Here is a 22,528-nt window from a genome sequence, read left to right on the forward strand (position 1 = left end):
ATGAGTGTGTGTGTGAGAGAGAGAGACCGAGTACGTGAGTTGGGGTGGCTGGTTCTTGCTTTTGGCATCTGTGTGATCTGAGATGGTGACCCTGACCCTTTATTTTGGAACAATGAATAGTTTTTGATAGGGCTGGGTATCGTCACTGATTTCTAGAATCGATTCGATTCCGATTCACAAGGTCCTGAATCGATTTGATCCACGATTCGATTCAATTCGATTTGAATCTGGGAAATTTTGCCTCAGACAGTCAGAAATATTATAATTCAGATCAGTACATTTACATATTTTTGTATCTATAAAAAGGAAGCTGACACTTTCCAGACTTTATCAAAGGTGTGAGCATCACAGCAGATGTCTTTGTGTCAAAGTAGCTGAAGATAAAACACAGAAAAGCATGAAGGTGGTTTTCCTGGCCTGGGATTTTATAAAAATATTCTGCAGCACATCAAAAACGAAAGAAAACCATTAATCAACTTATGAACGTTAACTCTGAAGTTACAGAGGTTTTATTAGAGACACAGCTAAGCGTTTTGCATTTTGTATAATTTTAAAAAGTTTAAATTTGTTCAGAAGCCTATTGAATGGCAGAAATTAGGTTTTCTTTTTGGAAGTGAGTAAAAGGAAAAAAAAACATCGGCCGACAGCGCTGTAAACACCATAGGCTTGTGCGTAACAAGCAAGCGAATAATGCAGAAAACAGATTTCGGGGATAGACAGGAAACTGTTCTTGAAGTACACTGAGAAAGAGAGAGAGAGAGAGAGAGCTGTGCATGAAGTGTGATTTTATTGTGGTGGAAGCAAAACAGCAAAAGTCAGAGGGAGTCCATGACGATGTTTATGTGAAGCTTAGTTTGGATCTTCTTTTGCTGCTGGTTCGGTCAATATTGTTTGGAGAGAGATAAAACTAACAGCTTTATAATCAGCGCAAAAAGGGCGTAAACACAAAGCGTGGACCCGCCGAAACATCAGAATCAGCGAGCTGTCGGCTTTCAGCCCCGACCGTGTCCGTGCCGTCGGGTGAGAAAGCCACATCTCACCGATTCTGATCCGCGGTCCGTGCTTTGTGTTTACGTCTTTGTGCAGAAGCCGTGTACCTGCTCTCATTTACTGTTTAAAATGTTTGGTGGTTCTCAAAATTTTGAGACGTTTCACCTGAGATTCTGGAATTTTGGGCAAAATACATTTATATAAAAAAATCGATTCAGGATTTTAATGAATCAATATCACGTTATCCAAGCCAGAATCGATTTTAATCGATGAATCGATTATTAAAACCCACCCCTAGTTTTTGATGTATGTCAGCTAAGAATGTGTTTAAAACAAATGTTACATACTCTGATTGTCTATGCTTAGGGTTATTCACAGATGAAAAAAAAAGAAATCAGAGGGTTAAAATATGACAAGAAGGGACCCTAACCAAGTGTCAGTATTTGAAAAGTGGTTAGTTGAGGACAGTGTTGGGAAAGTTACTTTTAAAATGTATTTCATTACAGAATACATGCCCCAAAATGTATTTTGTAACGTATTCCGTTGTGTTACTCAATGAGAGTAACGTATTCTGAACTCTTTGGATTACTTAATATATTATCATGCTTTTTACAACTACATGATTGTACTATTGCTGTGTGATTTATTACTATTACTGAAGGTCTGCGGCTCCTAACCGTAGTAAAGGGACCTCTGACTAATACGTCAGTTTTACTTTGTTGTCTGGGTCAACTTTGCTAGCGAGACACAGAGAGAGGTGTTGAAAGGCTGCTCCAACGTAAATTATTGTTTTGGAGGAAAACACGAACACAGTGTACAGTCGAGTCTTAATAGCTTACTTACAACTGGGCTCGTCAGGCACTCTTCTTGGCTGCAGTGGTTATTATTATATTTACATGCTTCCAGCTCCCATTTCTGCTCGATGACAGCTCGTACTTTTCCACTCTCCTTTTTCTCCCTCCTCACGCTCACAGACACATAACGGGTATGGCGGTCCGTTCTCCCTGCAGCACGGACTACACTGCCCATGAGGTTACATTCTTTAGGGCGATGCCTGTAACACTCTGCCTATTAGCTCAGCACAACAACAACAACAAAAAGGCGCTCTCTCACCCAGGAAGCACAGTCGCAGAGAGAGTGCGTCATCTTGTAACCATGGCAACTGTAACGCTGCCGCCTGGAACAACAGAACATAGCTGTCAAACAAAACCCAAACAGTCCTGACCCGTGACAATATGAAACAGGAAAATACCGCCGTGTAATCCATTTATTCCAACAAAGTAACTGTATTCTAAATACCACCTTTTTAAACGGTAACTGTAACAGAATACAGTTACTCATATTTTGTATTTTAAATACGTAACGGCGGTACATGTATTCCGTTACTCCCCAACACTGGTTGAGGATGTGTGGGTTGACACGTAAAATTTAGCTTTCGGGGATCTGCACGTCCATCTCTTCTTTTCAGTCTGCAAGGATTAGCCTGACCAGTCAAACTATAACACAAAGGCAACAACTGTAACTCTGATGGATCCACTGACTTCAGCATCTTTCATATAATTAGCCGCTAGTGGTGAAATGACCACAGCATTCATTCAGCAAATGGATGCAACATCGACGGCAACGGTCAGTGATGAAACTCGATTTATTCAGTTAAACAAACTGAGGTTTTCATTGGACTGAATTTTTGGTCTGGACTTAGGGTTGCCTGGCACAATCGCTGACAGAGCCAGGATCTCAGATCCTATTTGTCTGAATATGATGTTTGAGCAACACATACAAACAGGACACTATCATCTACAGGCACGTGCTGGGGGGGGGGGGGGCAGTAGGGGCTTGAGCACCAGCCCCAAGTTTCCTTTTCTGGGGTTTGATCAACATATTCCATAAAAAATGCTGGCACCATGATATGTATGGAATGCCAGGACTGCCATAATGAATTAATTAAATACACCATTAAATAATTAATTAAATGTGTCAATAATTTATTAAAATTGGAATTAATTAATTAAATAAATAGTTATGACACATGTAATTAATTAATTATTGACACATTTAATTAATTATTTATGTATTTCACATTTTAATTAATTATTGACACATTTAATTAATTAATTATTGACACATTTAATTAATTATTTATGTATTTCACATTTTAATTAATTATTGACACATTTAATTAATTATTTAATGATATATTTATTTATTTCATTTTGGCAGTCCTGGCGCCTGGCTCTCATCATGAAATAATTTTATCTGTCAGCCTCACCCATCAAACTCAGGGGGCGGGGTTAACGCTGCCCATGCAGCTTCTCTAACATTTGATTGGTTGCCGTGCAAAGTAAGTCAAAACAGGTCGATCCTAGATAATCGATTGCTTGTGTAGACTTGGGGCAGCCAGGTATCCCAGAATGCAGATCAAATCACAGGCAGCAATGGTGGTGGTGTAGTTTTAAAATACCCCGTTTTTCTGTCACCAGCTACACTTTTAACAGTGTTTTAGCTGCGAATGTCGCGACGTATGTCTGGTCAGGTTGTCAACATAGAACATGTTTGCAAAAGTGCTCAGATGTTTTCAGAGATTTCACTAGCTCTGCTAACAATTAGCATGCAGAGTGCGCCGAGGGGGTTACGTTAACCGGTTTGTTTACATATTCCACTCTCCGTGTTCCACATGTTGCATTCGCAGATTCTCATTTTCACCGAACGATCGTCTCTTTCCGCCTGGTCTTGTGTCTCTGTGCTTCTGTAACATAAAGAACGAGCTGACATTTTTCTCACGAAACCAGCGATCAGCTCAACAGACCCTCAGTTTACCTGCATGCATCCTCCTCCTCATCTGTCAGCTGTTTAACACCTGCTGCTAATTCAAGAAACACGCCTAGTTACCTGGTGATAGTCACAGTTTAACTGCACAAGATAAGTAAATATAGTATTTTCCCCGAGCGCAGAGCTGCTGGAGCTTGTTTCCTTACAGAGCACTTTATAGGCGAACCAGCTTCATCAGCGGCTGATGTCCAATCACCGGCACACAGCTTTCAAACCTCAGCTGAGTTTTAGCTCTCAGTGGTTAAACGCTGGACTTCATTCACTCAGGTTCTGTCTGTCGGGTCACGTTTACTTCGCTGTTTTATTCACAACTGAGCAAATCGGTTTGGCTGAGGTTAAAGTTACGTTTCATAACTGCATAGTTTCACAGACGTTTAATGGTTCACTGGCACATGTGTGAGACTGAACTATTCGCTTTTCTTTATCTGGTGTGTTTTGGATTTAACTGTGAATTTTGAGATTAAACTGACTTTTAAAATGTTTTTATACAAAGAGGAAAGAGAAGGCGCATTTCCACCGAGAGGAGCAGAGTTTGCAAAAGCATGTTCATCATGAAGTCTGCAACCTGGACAGAAATATTATATCATCTGTTTTTTAATAGTTATTCAACTGTATTCTAAGCACCAGCTGTCTGTTAGAATGTGATTTTTTTTTTCTCTCTGTTGGCAGAGGTATAAAAATGCGCAGGAAAATCTGACGTGCATGGTGAACTTCACCGACGATATTTAGGGAGGAATAAACACACATCAAACATAAATGAACCATTTTTTTGCTTTTTCGGTCATGTTATGTTTACCTGTCAAAGGCTTGTTACAAACTATGAAACACATCGTGCAGACTTCTGGATGTTAGAAGAAAAGTAATACTGCTCATGAAGGAGACTAAAGGCAGGAAGGTGTCCTTTAAAACTAAACATGTTAGTAGGACCTCCCTATTTATATCATAGTTTATGATATAGCACATGTATTTCAGTAATAGCCTGCTGATTTCAGTGTAGTGGTGAACAGTCGCAAAGCTCACGTGGGCGTTATCTGTGATACTCCTTAACTATAATTTATCCAAGTTAACTTCAGTTAACCATTCAGACAGTTCTTTTGCAATGAAAAACATAAACACCCATGCTGCCGGTAGGTTTTCTCAGTGCCAGCTGTTAACATTATAGCTGCTTATGCAGTAACCATGGTAACCACGGACTCTGAGCGGCTGGATCGACGGAGGTCAGACAACAATTTTACATGTATGATCTTAAAACAGGACACAGCCACTATACGTGCTGGCCTCATATCAAATGTGAAGGCAGACTGAGTCTATGTTTGACGTTTGTTCTTATCTAATCTTCCTTTTCAAACATTTAAACAGCAGCGAGTCTGCAGCTGAGGGAATACAAACTCAAATTGTCGGAACAGGTTTGCTCGTTTCTTGGATTCATTTGGTGATTTATTAAATGTATAACTGTTATTCTAATCTGCTGCTGAGTCTCTTACACTTTTCTTTATGCTGTATATTTTCATGTCTCTGGAATAGTTGGCAGTTAGATAGGATATGCTGACCTCGCTCCGTGGTGTACAGGGCCGTTTACCCTCATGATTAATATTCACAATGAGAATATTAGCCGAACATCATGAAGTCTGTATGTGTTTCATAGTGTCGAACAACCTTTGTACAGTTAAAGCCAGCAGTTACTACATGACGGAAACACCAACGTTATCTCTTTTATGTGTTTATACACAGGTCACGCTGATTACTGAACAAAAACCCAAAGATCAGATGTTAAACAGATTTATTTGCTCTCTCCTCCTTAAACATGTTTTTAATGTTAGTTAGAATTCAGAATTGGCGACTGAAACACGTAGGACACATAAGAACATCAGGAAATAAAACACCGATAAATATAACCTCAGTAAAAGAAGTCAGCGGGGGTTACTACAGCTGTGTACCGGGGCCTGCGCTTTGTCGGTGGGATTGCTTGCGAGGCGAGCGGGTCTATCCCACGCTTTGCCGTGAGACTGGGCAGACATCTCCGAAATCATCGAAGCACTTTTGCAAAGAGGCTGTATCTTGACAAACCGACCAGACACATGAAGATTAAACCACTACATTCTCGGCTAAAAAAAATATATTAAAACGGTATTTGGTAACACACAAACAGGGTTTTTCAAAGTTCAGTTCTGTTAGTTTCCACATGCCGGTTGTTGTGTGCTAGAAACAATGGCCACCAGGCCAAAGCAATGGTTTTGACTCGATCAGCGTTAACCCCGCCCCCTGAGTTTGATGGGTGAGGCTGACAGATAAAATTATTTCAAGATGAGAGCCAGGCGCCATGACTGCCAAAATGAAATAAATAAATATATCATTAAATAATTAATTAAATGTGTCAATAATTAATTAAAATGTGAAATACATAAATAATTAATTAAATGTGTCAATAATTAATTAATTAAATGTGTCAATAATTAATTAATTAAATGTGTCAATAATTAATTAAAATGTGAAATACATAAATAATTAATTAAATGTGTCAATAATTAATTAATTACATGTGTCATAACTATTTATTTAATTAATTAATTCCAATTTTAATAAATTATTGCCACATTTAATTAATTCAATTTCAATTTCTTTATTTAGAATAGAATAGAATTCAACTTTATTGTCATTGCACATGCACAGGTACAGGGCAACGAAATGCAGTTTGCATCCATCCAGAAGTGCTTAGTGATATAGATATATTACAATATATATTAGCAATAATATAGATATGTAAGTATATTACAGAAATGGGTCTATTTCTGTCTATTTGTCTATTTATTTGTCACATGTAGTTATAGCTAGTACAACATACAGTGAAATGTTTTTTTCTGGCTAAAAAATACTCCCCCCGACTGTGAGAAACATACTAGAAAAACTTTTACCTAAACTAAGAGAAAAAAAAAAAAACAGGAGTAAGAATCATATATAAAAATGTAAAAGTGTATAATATTCTGTATAATATATATAAAAAAGTGTAACAGGTGTAACAGCCATGTGTTTGTGCTTATAAGTATATCCATAATCGTGCAAAGTATTGCACTGTAATGATTTGAAAAACTATAAAAATATACATATTTACATAAGTACAAATGTATATAATATGATAAGATAAGATAAGGTTCAGGAAAGAAGAAAGTAAAGTGCGAATTATGTACTATGTGTGAGATTGTTCAGCCTATGTGCCCCTTCAAACATCTCTGCACGGCCCTGATCATCGACAAAATGTCCCCATCTTTCTCTGCAGCAGATGGAATCATTACAACTGTTTCTCCTTTTAAGGAAACACATTGAAATTAATAATGTTAAACTCAGTTAAAATCTCTACTTTCACTGTTTATTATTTCAAAGATTGAAGAGAGATTTTGATAATTTTCTGTTTTTGTGGTCATTTTAAGGAGCTGATAGATGAATTTAAAATCACTGGTTGAATGTTTAAGGCTACTTTAGGCTTATTGAATCAAACATGATGTTTGTTTGAGGAAAATGTGGTCTCATGTGTTGCAAAAACAAACGGAAAATCGTTCCACAACTCTGGAATCTATCTCAACTTGACCAATATGCTTTGTTTGTCCAGCTGTATTTTTTAAGAATAAATCCACCATTGCTTGCTTTTCCACTTTCACCTAACCGTTCCCTTGTGGGTATTTGGGTGCTCTTATCTAGTTAGACCTTTTTTTAAATACACTTTTCAGAGCTTTGGGATCCTTCTCAGCTGGATCGATATGCTTTGTTTGTCAAGCTCTATTTTTTAACCATATACCCACCATTGCTTGCTTTTCTACTTTGATGCAACCCTTCCCTTATGCTGTCCTTTGGGGACCTCTTATCTGAGCCTGGAAATCAACACCATTTGCAACTAAGCATTTTTGGCTATAAAAAGGGAAGCAGCAGCAGTTGTGGACACATTCGGACAAGGAAAAATACCATCATGAGGAGTCTGTTGGTTTTGCTCTTCTTGGCTGTGGCCAACGCCAAAATCTTCGAGCGCTGTGAATGGGCCCGCACGCTCAAGGCTAATGGCATGGACGGCTACTATGGAATCAGCCTTGCCGACTGTGAGTACCAGCATGTCAGCTTAGGAAAATGCAAGATCATTCTTAACTTGTACATTGTTACCAATGCCATGTTAAGGGTAAGGTCATGGTTACCCATATGTGGAATTTTCACCTACTTGCTTTTTAATAATATTGGTGCGCAGAGAGTCCAACTTACCGATCTATCTTCCAATTTGTGTAACCTTAGTTTTTAAAATCTGTCAAGAATGTGATTCTGACCAAGCATTAATATATGAAAAACAGGTCAATTTTAGTTTACCTGACACTTAGCTTTCAAGTTGTCTATACCTCCAGCTCTTTTTTTCTGTCTGCAGGGGTTTGCCTCACCCGATGGGAGTCAAACTATAACACCATGGCCAAAAACACCAACAATGACGGATCCACCGACTTTGGCATCTTTCAAATTAACAGCTACTGGTGGTGCAATGACTACATCATCAACTCGCATAACGGATGCAACATGAACTGCAGTGGTCAGTCATGAGCCTCAATAGGTTTTTAGCTCAGGTCCTCTTGCTGTCTGAGTGATGGCAATCTTTAACCTTGTGAGGTGTTAGTCATCATAGGTCCTAACACTTACCTTATACTTTAAAGAAAAGCTAAATAAATTATTTTGGGGGGAATCAGAATAGTTTCTGATGGGTGTTTCCTGACTGCCAAGGATTAGGAGAACTTGGGAAATTTAATAAAACAAATATTACATTTTCTGCTTGTCTGCATGAGTTAAAGTTGAAAGGGTTTAGGGTTGGGGACCCCATCAATGATGACTTAGACCTAGGGCTGGTCATCACTGATTTCTATAACTGATTAAATTCCAATTCGCAAGGTCCTGATTCGATTCAATCCCCAATTCGATTCAGTTTTGACTCAGTCAGAAATATTATAATTATGATCATTTATCAGTACATATCCATATTGTATATCTATGTATAAAAACAAAGCTGACACTTGTTAGACTTCATTAGAGGTGTAAGCATCACACCAGATGATATCTGAGCATAAAACACAGAAAAACATGAAGAAGATTTTCCTGGCCTGGCTTCTTATAGCAGATAAACCTTAAAAATATTCTGCAACTGATCAAAAACTAAAGAAAACCATGAATAAACATATGAACATTACCTGATGATGCTGAAATGAAGCAGAACAAAGTTACAGAGGTTTTATTAGAGACACAGCTAAGCATTTTGCAATTTGACATAGTTTGTAAAAGTTTAAATTTATTCTATATTGAACATCATACCGGTTTGTAATAAGCGACTCATGCAGAAAGTAGAGCTTTTTGATGGTAAATGGTTTCTGAGTACACTGAGAGAGAGAGATTTTTATCATGGTGGAAGCAAAACAGCCAAAGTAAGAGGGGATTAATGACAATGTTTTTCAAACATGAAGCGTAGTTTTGATCTTCTTTTGCTGTTGGTTCAGTGAATTTTGGTCAGAGAGTGACGAAACCTGAAGCTGCAGAATCTGTGAGATGTCAGCTTTCAGCACCCAATGGGGTGTCTGCGTACGTGCCATCGGGTGAACGATCCACACTTTGTGCTTACATCTTTGTGCGCAATCATTTTACCTGTTCTCATTGCCTGTTTTAGCCGTTTGGCAGCTGTTGAAACAGTTTGCTGAGCTTCAACCTAAGATTCTGACATTTCTGGAAAAATACATTTATATTTAAAAATCGATTCAGGATTTAATGAATCAATATTGCATTATTCGAACTAAAATAAACCCACCCCTACATAGACCTCAGTTTATAAGTTGCGTATCTGGTAGTTTTGTGATGCTTTAAAGATCAGGAGGCAGTCAAGACCCAAACAGAACCAAAACTCCAATGGGATGCTCTGTGTATGCTGGCTACAGAAGTAGACACTTTTGTATACCCTCTATCCCTCCAAAAAAACGCTCTTACTTCTCAAATACTTACCTCTGTGCATGGGAAATTACTCTTAGTAAAAAGCAGCATGTTAAGTGCAACATTGGTACTGTCCATGATTGGTCCTTTCTGTCACTTGTATCTGCCTCTATCCTTATAGCAGCAGATACAGGTGGTTATAAACTGCTGCACAGGAGATAAAAAATGTTTACGTTAATACTCTATTGGTCTGCGAATACTGGTCTTAAGACCACTTTTGCTTTGTGTTAATTTTTATTTTAGATTTGAAGTTTACTACTGCTGTTGGAACAGCTGAGGGCTACAGGCTTTTGCCCTGATTTCTTCAACATTGCTTTTACAAGAACAATAACATCGCAATTAAATTAAAATGAGAAGAGTGTACACTTTTCAGAACAGTTTTGCATTCAAGCTAGTTCAACATTGGTTAATTCTTAAATTCTTGACACAGATTATTAGTTATTTAGGTTGAGAATGTAAATGAAACTGTACATGGACATTTCTAAGTTTGGGGTACTCTCCTTAATGGCAGACCAGTGCAGCATTCACAATACTGCAAGAAACTGCTTCAAACCACCTAAAATCCTGTCTCATTATGTCCTAAGTTGACTAAATTTTAATATTGTCATTTGACTCACTTTTTTCTCAGTTTCAGCAATGCCAGCTACAATTTTGATGTTTTACACTTTTGATTTTTACGTTGCTGTCCTTTTTTCCCCATTTTTGGTCACAGCGTTTTTGAGCGATAATGTCAATGCAGCAATCACCTGTGCCAAACGTGTCGTGCGGGATCCTCAAGGCATCAGTGCCTGGTAAGAACGAATCACATAACTGGCAAAAAGTTTCTGACTGACTGACCTCTTACTTGGTTAATCATACTTTTGTCTGGTTTCAGGTATGGCTGGCAATATAACTGTGAGGGTCGTGACCTCAGCTCCTATGTGAGTGGATGTGGTGTTTAGTCAGCCCACGGCAACAGGAGGGTCTCGTTCACATAATAAGATGTCCCCGTCTTCTTCTGTTTCAGTAATTTTTCAAATTAATAAACTGAATTAAAATCACAGCTTTCATTCTTTTCATCTACCTTTTTTAGGATTTAACCCTGAAAGTTATCATCAGTCATGACCCCAACCCTAAAGCATTCAATTGAAATATATAATAATCACGGCGGGATACGCCGGTGTGTTTTGCTGAATGGACCGAAGAGCAGACACTGAGAGAGAAGTTGCAGGTGAAACAAAAAGCAAGCCTTTATTCGGCTGGTGGCAGTTGATTAAGCATGAAAACTATGACACACTATCAAAACACTATGACAGACTATGGTGGGGATAACAGACGACCTGACAATGACATACAGAAAACAGAGGACATAAATCCACACAGGAGGTGATCAGGGGAAGTGGGAACACATGGGGAAACAGCTGGCTGACATGAACCTAATGACAGGACAGGGGAAGTGAAACTAAATACAATGAACAAAGAACACAAGATTCCTTCAAAATAAAACAGGAAACATGGAGAAAAATACAATCATCAATAAAATAAAACTAAAATACACACAACACTGGGCCGCAGACCCAGTACCATGACAATAATATTGTATTAGATTGTTCTTCCAAGTCCGAAAATCAGAGAAAAAGAAAATAACATAATTAGTATTATTATTATTATTATTACTGGAATAAATAAAAATGATTTAGATATTACAATTCTGCTTTCTCAGGTGGGTAGGATTATCACCAGTGATGACTCAATGATTTCTGTCCATGTTTTAGCTACAACTGGAGACCTGTTCATGACACTAACAAGTGAAGAGGTTTGATGGGTGTCTGTTACTTTCTTTGTTCTCTGACTTCCAGGCATGGGAGAGCTTGACAAATGTAATAATATTCTAATATTTAACCTCCTAGGACCTGGCGTCCACATATGTGGACATCACATTTTGGGTTATTTAGACCAAAATACTCAATTTTGCTCTACAAGGGCCTGATATCCTTTTACGAGGACATTATACTACTACAGTTCTATTGAAATTTTAAACGAATATCCTCACATGTGGCTCTTATTTTTCTTAAAAACAAAAATAAGGTAAAAAAAGATCTGGTAATTCTTTGTTTTTACATTCATATGCCCCAATATGCCCAAATATCAAAGAGAAATTAAAAATGTATGCCGTGGAAGAGTTCGGGTCTTAGGAAGTTAAAGCACACAGTAGTGTTGGTGTCGATACCAATGACGACTAAGATCTCAAAGGGCTAAAGCTGTTATACTCTATGATTCTCTATTCAGAGCAACTTCTTATATACTGGTAGTTTTGACCCTTTTCTCCCTAACTGTGATGCTCTCAGCAGGTTTTGGAGACCCAAACAGAATGTAACCTATGTACAAGAGAATTTACTTTTAATTTATAATTGTATGTTTTAGTACAACATCTGCCACTTTTACCTGCAGTATGCTGCTTATATATGGATAAATATGGTGACATACTTGTGAGTGACAGCAGGATGGATAATTGCATTAATGATGCTGGGCACTGATTGGTGGGTAATTCCTGTGAATAGGGGTGTCAAAACTATGGTCTGACAGCCACAGCCTGATAGATGGTCTAACCTGGCAATCTAAAGGAGCTGGCAAGCTCATTTACACATACAGCCAAGCTAGACTTGGCTGCATGTGTAAATTGCAAAGAAGGATTTCAGGCTTCTAGACCTTGTTGATAGAACAATTGGAGATTATGTATCGGAATTTCAGGAGCAGGACCACGTGTCACGGGTTGCCAGGGCAAGCCGTGTGTGAATTATTTAGGACCCAAGAAGCGGCAGCTCTGGTGCAAGTGAGTTTATTAAACAAATGTAGATACAAACAGAAATGACGAGGGTGAACATGAAACTAAGAAAACCTAAACTGGGAAAAACTAACCAGAAACAGAGATGCAGGGAGGCGCAGGGAACTACACAGGATGAAGATGCAGACAAACCAGCAACGAGGACAAGGGAACACACACTATAAATACACACACGAGCAATCAGGGGATGGGAAACAGGAGGGAAACACACCTGGGAGACATCACAGCTGACGAGGCAGGGGAAACGTAAACAGAACGCACTGACATCAGACACAGACCTTCAAAGTAAAACAGGAAACGCATGCACATAATGACACAGACTCAGAGACGCAGACTAAACACAGAGACCTTACTACACTAAAGGGGATACACAAGCAGGGATGACACCAAACAGAGGGAACACAACTAAACCCTGGGAAACCCAAAACAACAGTCATAATACATAAAACTATTAAAAGTAAAAGTACACAACCAAAAACACTGGGTCACAGACCCAGGACCATGACACCACGCCTCCAAACATGCTCCTTCCGGTTGTCATCTATATAGGTTCCCCCACTTCTGCAAGCTGTTCATTCTCTTTACGTGCCCCGCCCTCCCTCCCTCCTTGTTCTCAATTCTTTAACTTCTTCACTCCTATTTAGTACACGGGGATCTGCCAGGGAGCTGTTGCCAGTCCCCTTCGAGGCCTTCCCCAAACCACAGCTCAATTCATTCACCTTTACCTACTAAAACGCTGTCAAACCTAAAATGAGGACGAGGTGAAATTTTTCATCCTGAAAGTTTTGCCGATGACCTGGTTAAGACAGGATTGTGTCATTAACAGAGGTTGTTAAAATTTCACCCAAAAATAAAGCCTGAAGTGTAATCAGTATTAAAAGCATTTTTACTGATAGGTCTTAACTTATACTGATCCAATCCACTGGGGAATACAATAGGATTTATAAGATAAGATAAGATAAGATAAGATAAGATAACCTTTATTAGTCCCACACGTGGGAAATTTGTTTTGTCACAGCAGGAAGTGGACAGTGCAAAAGTTATGACGCAAAAATTAGAATACAATAAGAATAAATACAGTACACAACTGTACAGAATAGAATAAAATAATATAATATAATATATACAGTAGAATAAAATAGAATAAAAATATACAATAAGATAAAAATAGAATACGAATGCTATATTATATTATCTGGCCGATGAAGTAAAATTAATTTCATTTTTCTGCCATACAGAGTGTCTTAGCCGTCTAATCTTGGCTAGTTGAGTCAAAGTCAAAGTCAAAGTCAACTTTATTTGTCGATTCTGCCATATGTACAGGACATACAGAGAATAGAAATTGCGTTACTCTCAATCCCTAGATAAATAGCAAATGAACATTTAAATATATTTAAATATAAAAGTGATTAAAAATGCAAGTAAAATAATTAAAAAGTAAAAATTTAAATAAATACAATTTTACATATAACAAGAAAGCTATACAATATACAATATAATGGGTAAGTGACATTGAGTGTAAACCAGGCAGAGTAGTGCAAATAGGCAAATAGTGCAAATGGAGATTTAGTAATGTACGGTAAGAGAAAGTGTAACAACAAAGTCTTATGAGGTAATGGCAGTCCAATGCTCCACAAAGTGACTGGTAACTGGTGCAGGCCAGTGAGTGAGTCAGAGAGTGTGTGTGTTTGTGTGTGTGTGACAGAGTTCAGTGAGACCGTGGAGGAGAGAGGGGAGAGGGGGCAGAATCGGGAGGGAGTTAAGCTTCCTGACAGCCTGATGGATGAAGCTGTCCTTCAGCCTGCTGGTCCTGGCCTGGAGACTCCGCAGTCTCCTCCCCGACGGCAGCAGCTTGAAGAAGCTTTGCATTGGGTGCGTGGGATCAGCCGCTATGCAAAGGGCTTTTTTAGTGAGACGGGTGCTGTAAATGTCCTGGAGGGAGGGGAGAGAGACACCAATGATCCTCTCTGCAGCTCTCACTATGTGTTGGAGGGTTCTATGACAGGACGCATTGCAGGCTCCAAACCACACAGTGATGCAGCTCGACAGGATGCTCTCGATGGTGCCTCTGTAGAAAGTGTGCATGATGGGGGCTGGTGCTCCTGCTCTTCTTAGTTTGCGGAGAAAGAAGAGACGCTGCTGTGATTTCTTGGCCAGTGCTGTGGTGTTGTACGTCCAGGAGAGATCCTCTGTGATGTGCACACCCAAGAACTTGGTGCTGCTCACTCTCTCCACAGACGCTCCGTCAATGGTCAGAGGAGCATGTTGGGTGTGCATTCTCCTGAAGTCCACAACAATCTCCTTCGTCTTCTCCACATTCAGAGAGAGATTGTTGTCAGCACACCACGTGGCCAGGCGTCTCACCTCACTTCTGTAGTCGGTCTCATCCCTGTTGCTAATGAGACCCACCACCGTTGTGTCGTCCGCAAACTTGATGAAGAGGTTGGAGCTGTATGATGGAGTGCAGTCATGGGTCAGCAGAGTGAAGAGGAGGGGGCTCAGCACACATCCCTGCGGGGCCCCCGTGTTTAAAATGATGGTGCTGGATGTATTACTGCCGACCCGTACTGCTTGAGGTCTTCCGGTGAGGAAATCCAACAGCCAGTTGCACAGTGAGGTGTTGAGCCCCAGCTGGACCAGTTTTTGAGTGAGCTGTTGGGGGATTATAGTGTTGAATGCTGAACTGAAATCTATGAACAGCATTCGAACATATGAGTCTTTTTTGTCCAGGTGTGTGAGTGCCGAGTGGAGTGCAGTGGAGATGGCATCATCGGTTGAGCGGTTGGGCCGATACGCAAACTGGAAGGGATCCAGGGAGGGGGGCAGGACAGTCTTGATGTGTTGCATGACTAGTCGTTCGAAGCACTTCATCAGGATGTGAGTAAGTGCAACAGGACGGTAGTCATTAAAGCAGGAGGGAGATGACTTTTTTGGAACCGGAATGATTGTGGTGGCTTTAAAACATGTGGGGACGACAGCCTGGATGAGTGATATGTTGAAGATGTCTGTGAAGACATCAGTGAGTTCCACTGCACAGTCTCTCAGTACACGACCAGGAATGTTGTCAGGACCCGGAGCTTTACGTGCATTGATCCTGCTGAGGGATCTCCTCACGCTGTCCGGTGACAGAGAGCAGTGTTAACCCTGTGAACTCTGTGAAGCCATCACTGGTAATGACACCAATTCTATCTATCCATTCATTCATTCACTTCTGCTTATCCTTTTCAGGTTCGCGGGGGGTGCTGGAGCCTATACCAGCTGTCATAGGGCGAGAGGCGGGGTACACCCTGGACAGGTCGCCAGTCTGTCGTAGGGCTAACACACAGAGACAGACAACCATTCGCGCTCACATTCACTCCCGCATTCACACCTATGGGCAATTTGGATTAATCGATTAACCTATCCCCACAAACTGCATGTCTTTGGACAGTGGGAGGAAGCCGGAGTACCCGGAGGGAACCCACACAGAAAGACCCCGGCCTGGAAATTGAACTCAGGACCTTCTTGCTGTGCGGCAACAGTGATGACACCATTTCTAACCCTATGTTTTTGGAGAAATATGTAACTGGAGTTAGAGTTGGGATTTTTTGATAATAAAAAATGCAGGTCATGTGATCATTATTAGTTTCCCTCTGATTGCCAAGACTTCTCATAACAGAGAGAACAGAGGGTTATCACCACAGTTAACTGAGCTCATGTTTCCTGTTGTACTAGCTTAAGCTATGCAACTTCATTCTAATTATTAATTACTGAATGACTACTGTTTACCAAAACTTCATGTCCTGTACTGGGGGCATAAATATGTGTGTTAGTGTTCTTGATTCATTTTATCTTATCTCAAATATCTTGGTTTCTGCATAAAAATGCAGATGTTGACCTCTGTTATTTCCCCAGTGTCCAGGTAAGGGTAAGAATATAGCTCAACCTGTAAATGGACAGTTATCAAATTAAGTTCAGCTCACCATTAGCAGTTTATATGGATTCATTTACAGCAGGGCTGCCCAATCCCGGTCCTCGAGAGCTACTATCCTGCAGCTTTTAGATGCATCCCTACTCCAACACAGCTGAATCAAATGGTTTGATCTCTTCAGCATGCCATCATGTTTGGCAAAGGCCTGATAACAAGCCATTCATTTGATTCAGGTGTGTGGGAACAAGGATGCATCTAAAAGCTGCAGGACGGTAGCTCTCGAGGACCGGGATTGGGCACCCCTGATTTACAGCATCTTCCCTTATTTTTATACTTGTTGTTCTCTCATCTGTACTTTTGAAATTCCTGTCACACTTAACTCTTCCCCAAAGCATCGACCACACATGATGTTCGATTTGGGCAGCAGCCCTTTTATTTGCCCCACACAAACACACTGAGGTTTTGCTTGTTCAGCCTGGGACACAGACACTACCCTGGTGGCTCGTTGCTCCCTTCTGTGTCTCTGCTCCTCACTGTCAACATCAAACACAACTCAACGCACTGCGTCACCCTTCCTCTGCAGCAGGCCACAGACCATGCCCCCGCCATAATTCCCTTCATTTTTTTCTTTGTTTGGACAAAGTGCTTTTGAGAGATGTCAACATGGCAATAAACTGTGCCAAGCAAGTTGTTAGGGATCCTCTAGGCATCAGAGCCTGGTAAGAATGGATCATATGATCATCTGATGTGATGTGATGGTGCTGCTTCACCAGACTGATGATCCTTGTGTCTGGTTCCAGGTTGGATGACGTGATAACTTTGAGGGTCATGATCTCACAAAGTATTTGGCTGGATGTGGTCTTTAACCAGCACATAGAAACAGGAGGGTGTCATCAACATAATAAAATGCCCCTGTCTTCCTCTGAAGCATTTGGGCTGTTTCTGTGTTTTTGAGCTAACTGGAGTGAAACACACTGAGATACTCAAACTAATAAACTGAATTAAAATCTTGATTTTCAGTTTGTGTTATTTATCGTTTCTAAAATATAACCCTCGATGTCATCATTAATTCATCATCAATTAAAATATGTCATTTTTCATCCCTCCATCTTTGACATTTATCCAGTTCAGGGTGACAGTGGGGCTGGGGTCTATCCCACCTCCCAAAGGGCAGAGTACACCTTGGACAGTTCTCCAATCTGTTGCAGTGCCAATACAGAGAGACCATTCACCTCTGTGGGTAAGAGAGAAGCCACACAGACACAGAGAGAGTATGCAAACTGCACAAAGAATAGCCACAGAGTGGATCTGAACCTAGAACCGCCTCGGTCATGGGTCGGTGACCTAGTGTTTTGAGTTTTGTACTTTTACATTTGATTTTATCATGGTTTATGACTGTTTGTGTTTTGGTTTCTGTCCTAGTATTTCTAGCTCCCTAGTTCTGTAGTACTTCCTGAGTTCTAGTTCTTAGGTTTTGTTATTTGGTTTCTCGGTGTTAACTCTGTGTCTTTCTGTCCCACATTTCAGGTCTCTATATTCTGTCTCCCGAGTCTCTGTTAAGTTTACATGTCTAGAGTTCAGTCTGTGTTTCCTGTTTTACTTTGAAGGTCTGTGTCTCATGTCAGTGTTTCTAGTTTGCTTCCTTTGTCTCATCCTGCCTAATTACTCCCAGCTGTGCTCTCCTTTTGTGTCTCATTGCCCTTGTTATCCCTCAGTGTATTTAAGCCCTGTGTTTCTCTTTGTCAGTGTTGTGTTCTCCCTCATGCTGTGTGTTCCCTTGTGTGCTGCTCTGTGATGTTTAATTTATATTTTCCCAGTCTAGTTTAGTTTTGTATAATTTCCTTGAGTCAGTAAATAAAGCTGTATTTTGAGTTTATTCCCGTGTGTTGTGAGTCCTGCATTTTAGGTCCAATCTCCTGCCTGCCACACAGCAATCCTTGACAAGAACCTTCTTGTTATGAGGTGACAGTGCTAACCACCCTGTGTATGTAATTTTTGTTGTATTAAATTATCCAAGTCTTTAGAGTCAGAGTTCCAAGAAAATAATCCTTCAACTGAATTTTTTTTCAAAAAGTTAATTTTCCTTTTCTCCAAACACTTTGGGTTATCACCAGTATGAAAGCCTGTTTCCACCACTTAAAAAAAAAAAAAAAGAATTTTGAAATTTCGAGTTAGCGCTGCCAATCAGTAATCTACGTGAATGACGACGTCATTTCCTTGTTACCCCGGAGCTGAAGCCCTCAGCTACAAATGCTACAGCTAAGCTACCGGTATTACAGCCAGTCATGAACGCACAAATTGCTGAATAATTTCAACATGGCTTCACCAATGCTGAAATCCTTGTGTTATTAGCTGAATCACATGGTGTTACTATCAGCAAACGTACTCTCGAAATCTCCAATTTGTTGCGATGCAGTTTACAGTGAGTGTTCCTCTGCGCCATATCCTTCCTAACAAGAAAATGATGTCATTCACATAGATTACTGATTGGCAGAGCTAACTCGAAATTTCGAGTTACTTTTCTCAAAATTTCGAGTTAATAAGTTGAAATTTTGAGTTATGGATACTTTTTTTCTAGTGGCTTAAACGGGCCTCCATACACCAATGATGACTTAATGATTTCTTTTTTAATTCTTTACATTATTTTTCACTGTTTGAGCTATAACTGGGTAACTACATAAATGCTTGTTATTTTTTGAGAAATATCTGGAAATTAGAATAAAATTTGACTTACATTTGGACTGAAATGTGGCAACTTCAAGTTGTATCCATTATTGTGTTCAATTTTAAAAGCATTTTATATTTTAGTCTTTTTTTAGTGCAATATTATATTCATGGTATGATTCATATGGTCCTGTGGTGTAAAATCAATAACAAAGCTTTGTATGCTTTGTTTCTGCCATTAATTAGAACTGCTTTAAAAAAAAAAAAACTTCCTCAAACATCAGTTTGTCTCACTCTGATTGATCTGCTTTGTTTGTCTGTCTGGAATTTGTAACCATGAACCCACCATTGCTTGCTATTTGCTTTTGCGTGACTCATGCTCAGGTCCTCTTATCTGAACCTAGACAGTTACAACTCAGAAAACTCAGCAACAGCTCTGGACAAATTCAGACCAGCAGAGACACCATGATGAAAAGTCTATTCTTTTTGCTCTTGGTGGCTGTAGCGAACGCTAAACGCTTCCAGCGCTGTGAATGGGCCCACAAGTTGAAGGATAGTGGAATGGACGGCTACCGCGATGTCAGTCTGGCTGACTGTGAGTATGACCTGTCAGACTGCCTGGTCTCACACACAAGAGCTAAATGACTTCACATGTGAATCCCATGCTAGGCACTTTACGATCAGCTTGTTATGATACACACACTATGTGTGTGTGAATGGGTGGATGACTGGATGTGTAAAGCGCTTTGGGGTCCTTAGGGACTAGTAAAGGGCTATACAAATACAGGCCATTTTTACCATACTTGTTACAGCTTGTTACTTTACGTTACGTTCAGTCTGTTGCAAAAACACATCATTTGTTCCCATTTCTTTGGTCGAATTTACAAAAATGCCAGAAATGACCCAATTAGACAGGCATAAAGAAGTGAAAACAAGTCTTATGGATCAGTGTTAATGTAGCTGACCATTAATTTCCATCACAGTTTTCCTCAACAAACTTTTTTCCTAAAAAAATAAATAAAACAATAACTAAATATAAACAAACGAAGGAGGACAAAAACTGTGATGAAATGTACTGACACTTTTGTCAATGAATGAAAATGAGATTAAAAAAAATCTTGGAGATGTTAAATCTTGGAGATATTAAGCAGAACTAATTAAGTTGCATAGAAGTGTGGGACAAGCTTGGAAGTGATCCAATCAGAAGCTATTTCCTTGTGCAGCAAGGTTAGACCAGTGACAGTTTAAAAGTATATTCGTTGGGTTAGACGTGAACAATTGAACTGCCCCTGGAAATGGAGCGGGTTTGGAACGGGCATCCGTAAAACATGGTAGAGGCTTTGTCATGTTTGATGGTACTTTTCTGCATTCATGATTCCATCCATGTTGACAAACTCTCCAACACCACTGAGTTTAATCTGCCATTAAATACCATCTGGAAGAACTCTGATTGGTAAGGCTTCAGTTTTCAGCATGATAATAATCCCAAAAAAACTGCCATTGCACTGAAAGTGTACCTAGTTAGAAAAAAACACAGTGGAACACTATTAGTTTGGTCTTCAAATATGATAAAAATGTGATTCTGATGAGAAAAGTGGATAAATGAGAAAGTGTTGGTTTTAATACCTGACGTTTAGATTTCAGGAGTCCATGTCTCCTGTTTTGTCTGCAGGGGTTTGCCTGACCAAATGGGAGTCAGACTACGACACCATGAAGACGCACCACAACAACGATGGATCCACTGATTTTGGCATCTTTCAGATTAATAATCGCTGGTGGTGCAATGACAAAATCATGTCTTTCAGAAATGGATGCCAAATCAATTGCAAGGGTCAGTGATGAGCCAGGTCTTGTTGTGATCTGAATGATACCAAGGTTTAGGATTGGTTCATGGCATGAGGGGTTGTTAGAACTTCATCCAAGCAAAGAACCTAAAGATCTGCATAAAAAGCATTATTACTGAGAAAATCACATCTTCTATCAGTTATTATGCAAAGGTTATACTGGTCCAGCCCACTAGAGATAAAATTTAAGTTTTTCTTTGTACGTCACTGTTTTCCAAGCTTATACAATAAAACGTGTGTCAAAGTGGATGGATTAATACCTTTTCTCCTGTGTTGTACTTGTTTTACCTCAATCACCACATCTTAATTGCCATCATGTATTTACTTTTTTTAATCACAGACCTTTTAAGTGATGATGTCACCGTGGCAATCAACTGCGCCAAACGTGTTGTTACAGACCCCCAAGGCATCGCAGCCTGGTAAGAATGAATGATGTGATTCTAAAAACTGATGGTCCTGCTTTTTCTGGATAGACAGTCATTTGTGAAAGGATTAACTGCATGTCTGGTTTCAGGTATGGATGGCGTAATCACTGTCAAGGTCGTGATCTCACACCCTATTTGGATGGATGCGGTCTTTAATCAACACATAGAAACAGGAGGGTGTCATCGGCATAATAAAATGTCCCCATTATCTTCTAAAACATTCAAACTGTTTCCATATTTGATTTTAAAGAAGTAAAATCTACTTAGTTACTAAAACCAATAAATTCAGTTTAAATCTTGACTTTCAGTTTGTGTGGCTTACCATTAGAAGATTGGAACTATGTTTTGTTTTGTTTTTTACATTTCATTGTTCTCCTAACTCTTTACAATTAGGTTGTCTTATTCTAGGCTAGTAACACAGACTGGAAAATTAGCCTTATGAAAACTTAAGTACAGTAGCTTCAGTAGCTTGAATCATTAATCATTCTCTATCTGAGTCTCAGTCTCTCGCATTGTTGTGGAGAAATTTTGGCCCTCTCTTCTTCACAACAGTGCTTCAGTTTATTTAGTTTGTGGGTATTCGTTTATGCACTTAAGGTCCCGCCTTTGAATCAGGTTGGACTTTATCCTGGGCAGTGTAACATGTCAATTCTTTTCTTTTTCAGTCATTCTGTTATAGACTGGGTCAGAGGAGTTCCTGGTTAATTCCATGACTGTAAGTTGTCCTTGTACTGTGGCTGCAAAACAACCCCAAATCGTTACTCTTGTATCACCTTAATTCACGCTTTGTATTAAGTGTTTGCGCCGATGTGCTGTGTTTGGTTTTCATCAAATGTGGTATTATGCAGTATGGCCAAACATCTCCACATCTAATCTGTCAAAAGAGCATTGTTCCAAAAGTCTCATAGATGGTTCACATGCAGCTTGGCAAGCCTAAGTAGTGCTGCCATGTTCTTTTTAGAGAGAATGGGCTTTTTGCACTGTCTGACCATGGGATGAATTTAGTGGGGTGTCTAGTACTGGGGATGCTACAGACCAGCAATGTGCA

The 22,528-nt window shown here is 39.7% G+C and overlaps 2 protein-coding genes across 3 annotated transcripts; both read left to right on the forward strand.

The window, feature by feature from the left end:
• Positions 1-7,734: 7,734 nt before the first annotated feature.
• Positions 7,735-10,853, forward strand: LOC309710800 (lysozyme C-like). Its single transcript, XM_082540573.1, has 4 exons — positions 7,735-7,904; positions 8,219-8,377; positions 10,526-10,604; positions 10,688-10,853. Exons 1-4 carry the CDS (start codon positions 7,778-7,780, stop codon positions 10,752-10,754), a joined length of 432 nt encoding a protein of 143 aa, XP_082396699.1. The 5' UTR covers positions 7,735-7,777; the 3' UTR covers positions 10,755-10,853.
• Positions 10,854-18,509: 7,656 nt separating this feature from the next.
• On the forward strand, positions 18,510-21,672 carry LOC309710799 (lysozyme C-like; the record flags this gene model as incomplete). 2 transcript variants are annotated; one of them, XM_082540572.1, is made up of 5 exons in its annotated part: positions 18,510-18,531; positions 19,616-19,806; positions 20,884-21,042; positions 21,396-21,474; positions 21,570-21,672. In XM_082540572.1, the coding sequence occupies 4 exons, from the start codon at positions 19,677-19,679 to the stop codon at positions 21,634-21,636; spliced, it is 435 nt and encodes a 144-aa protein (XP_082396698.1). In that variant the 3' UTR covers positions 21,637-21,672. The 2 variants fall into 2 exon arrangements, with proteins under 2 accessions (XP_082396698.1, XP_082396697.1); XM_082540571.1 differs by lacking the exon at positions 18,510-18,531 and having other exon boundaries at positions 19,548-19,806.
• Between the last annotated feature and the right edge of the window lie 856 nt (positions 21,673-22,528).

The sequence above is a fragment of the Aulonocara stuartgranti genome (genome assembly GCF_965226115.1).
Source record: "Aulonocara stuartgranti genome assembly, chromosome: 7".
Classification (NCBI taxonomy): domain Eukaryota; kingdom Metazoa; phylum Chordata; class Actinopteri; order Cichliformes; family Cichlidae; genus Aulonocara; species Aulonocara stuartgranti.

Excerpts from the sequence above, each read along its gene's own strand:
- LOC309710800 (XM_082540573.1), top strand. The coding sequence starts at position 7,778 with ATGAGGAGTCTGTTGGTTTTGCTCTTCTTGGCTGTGGCCAACGCCAAA. Across the intron at positions 7,905-8,218 it reads TGGAATCAGCCTTGCCGACT|GGGTTTGCCTCACCCGATGG; the intron begins GTGAGTACCAGC and ends TTCTGTCTGCAG. Across the intron at positions 8,378-10,525 it reads ATGCAACATGAACTGCAGTG|CGTTTTTGAGCGATAATGTC; the intron begins GTCAGTCATGAG and ends TTTTGGTCACAG.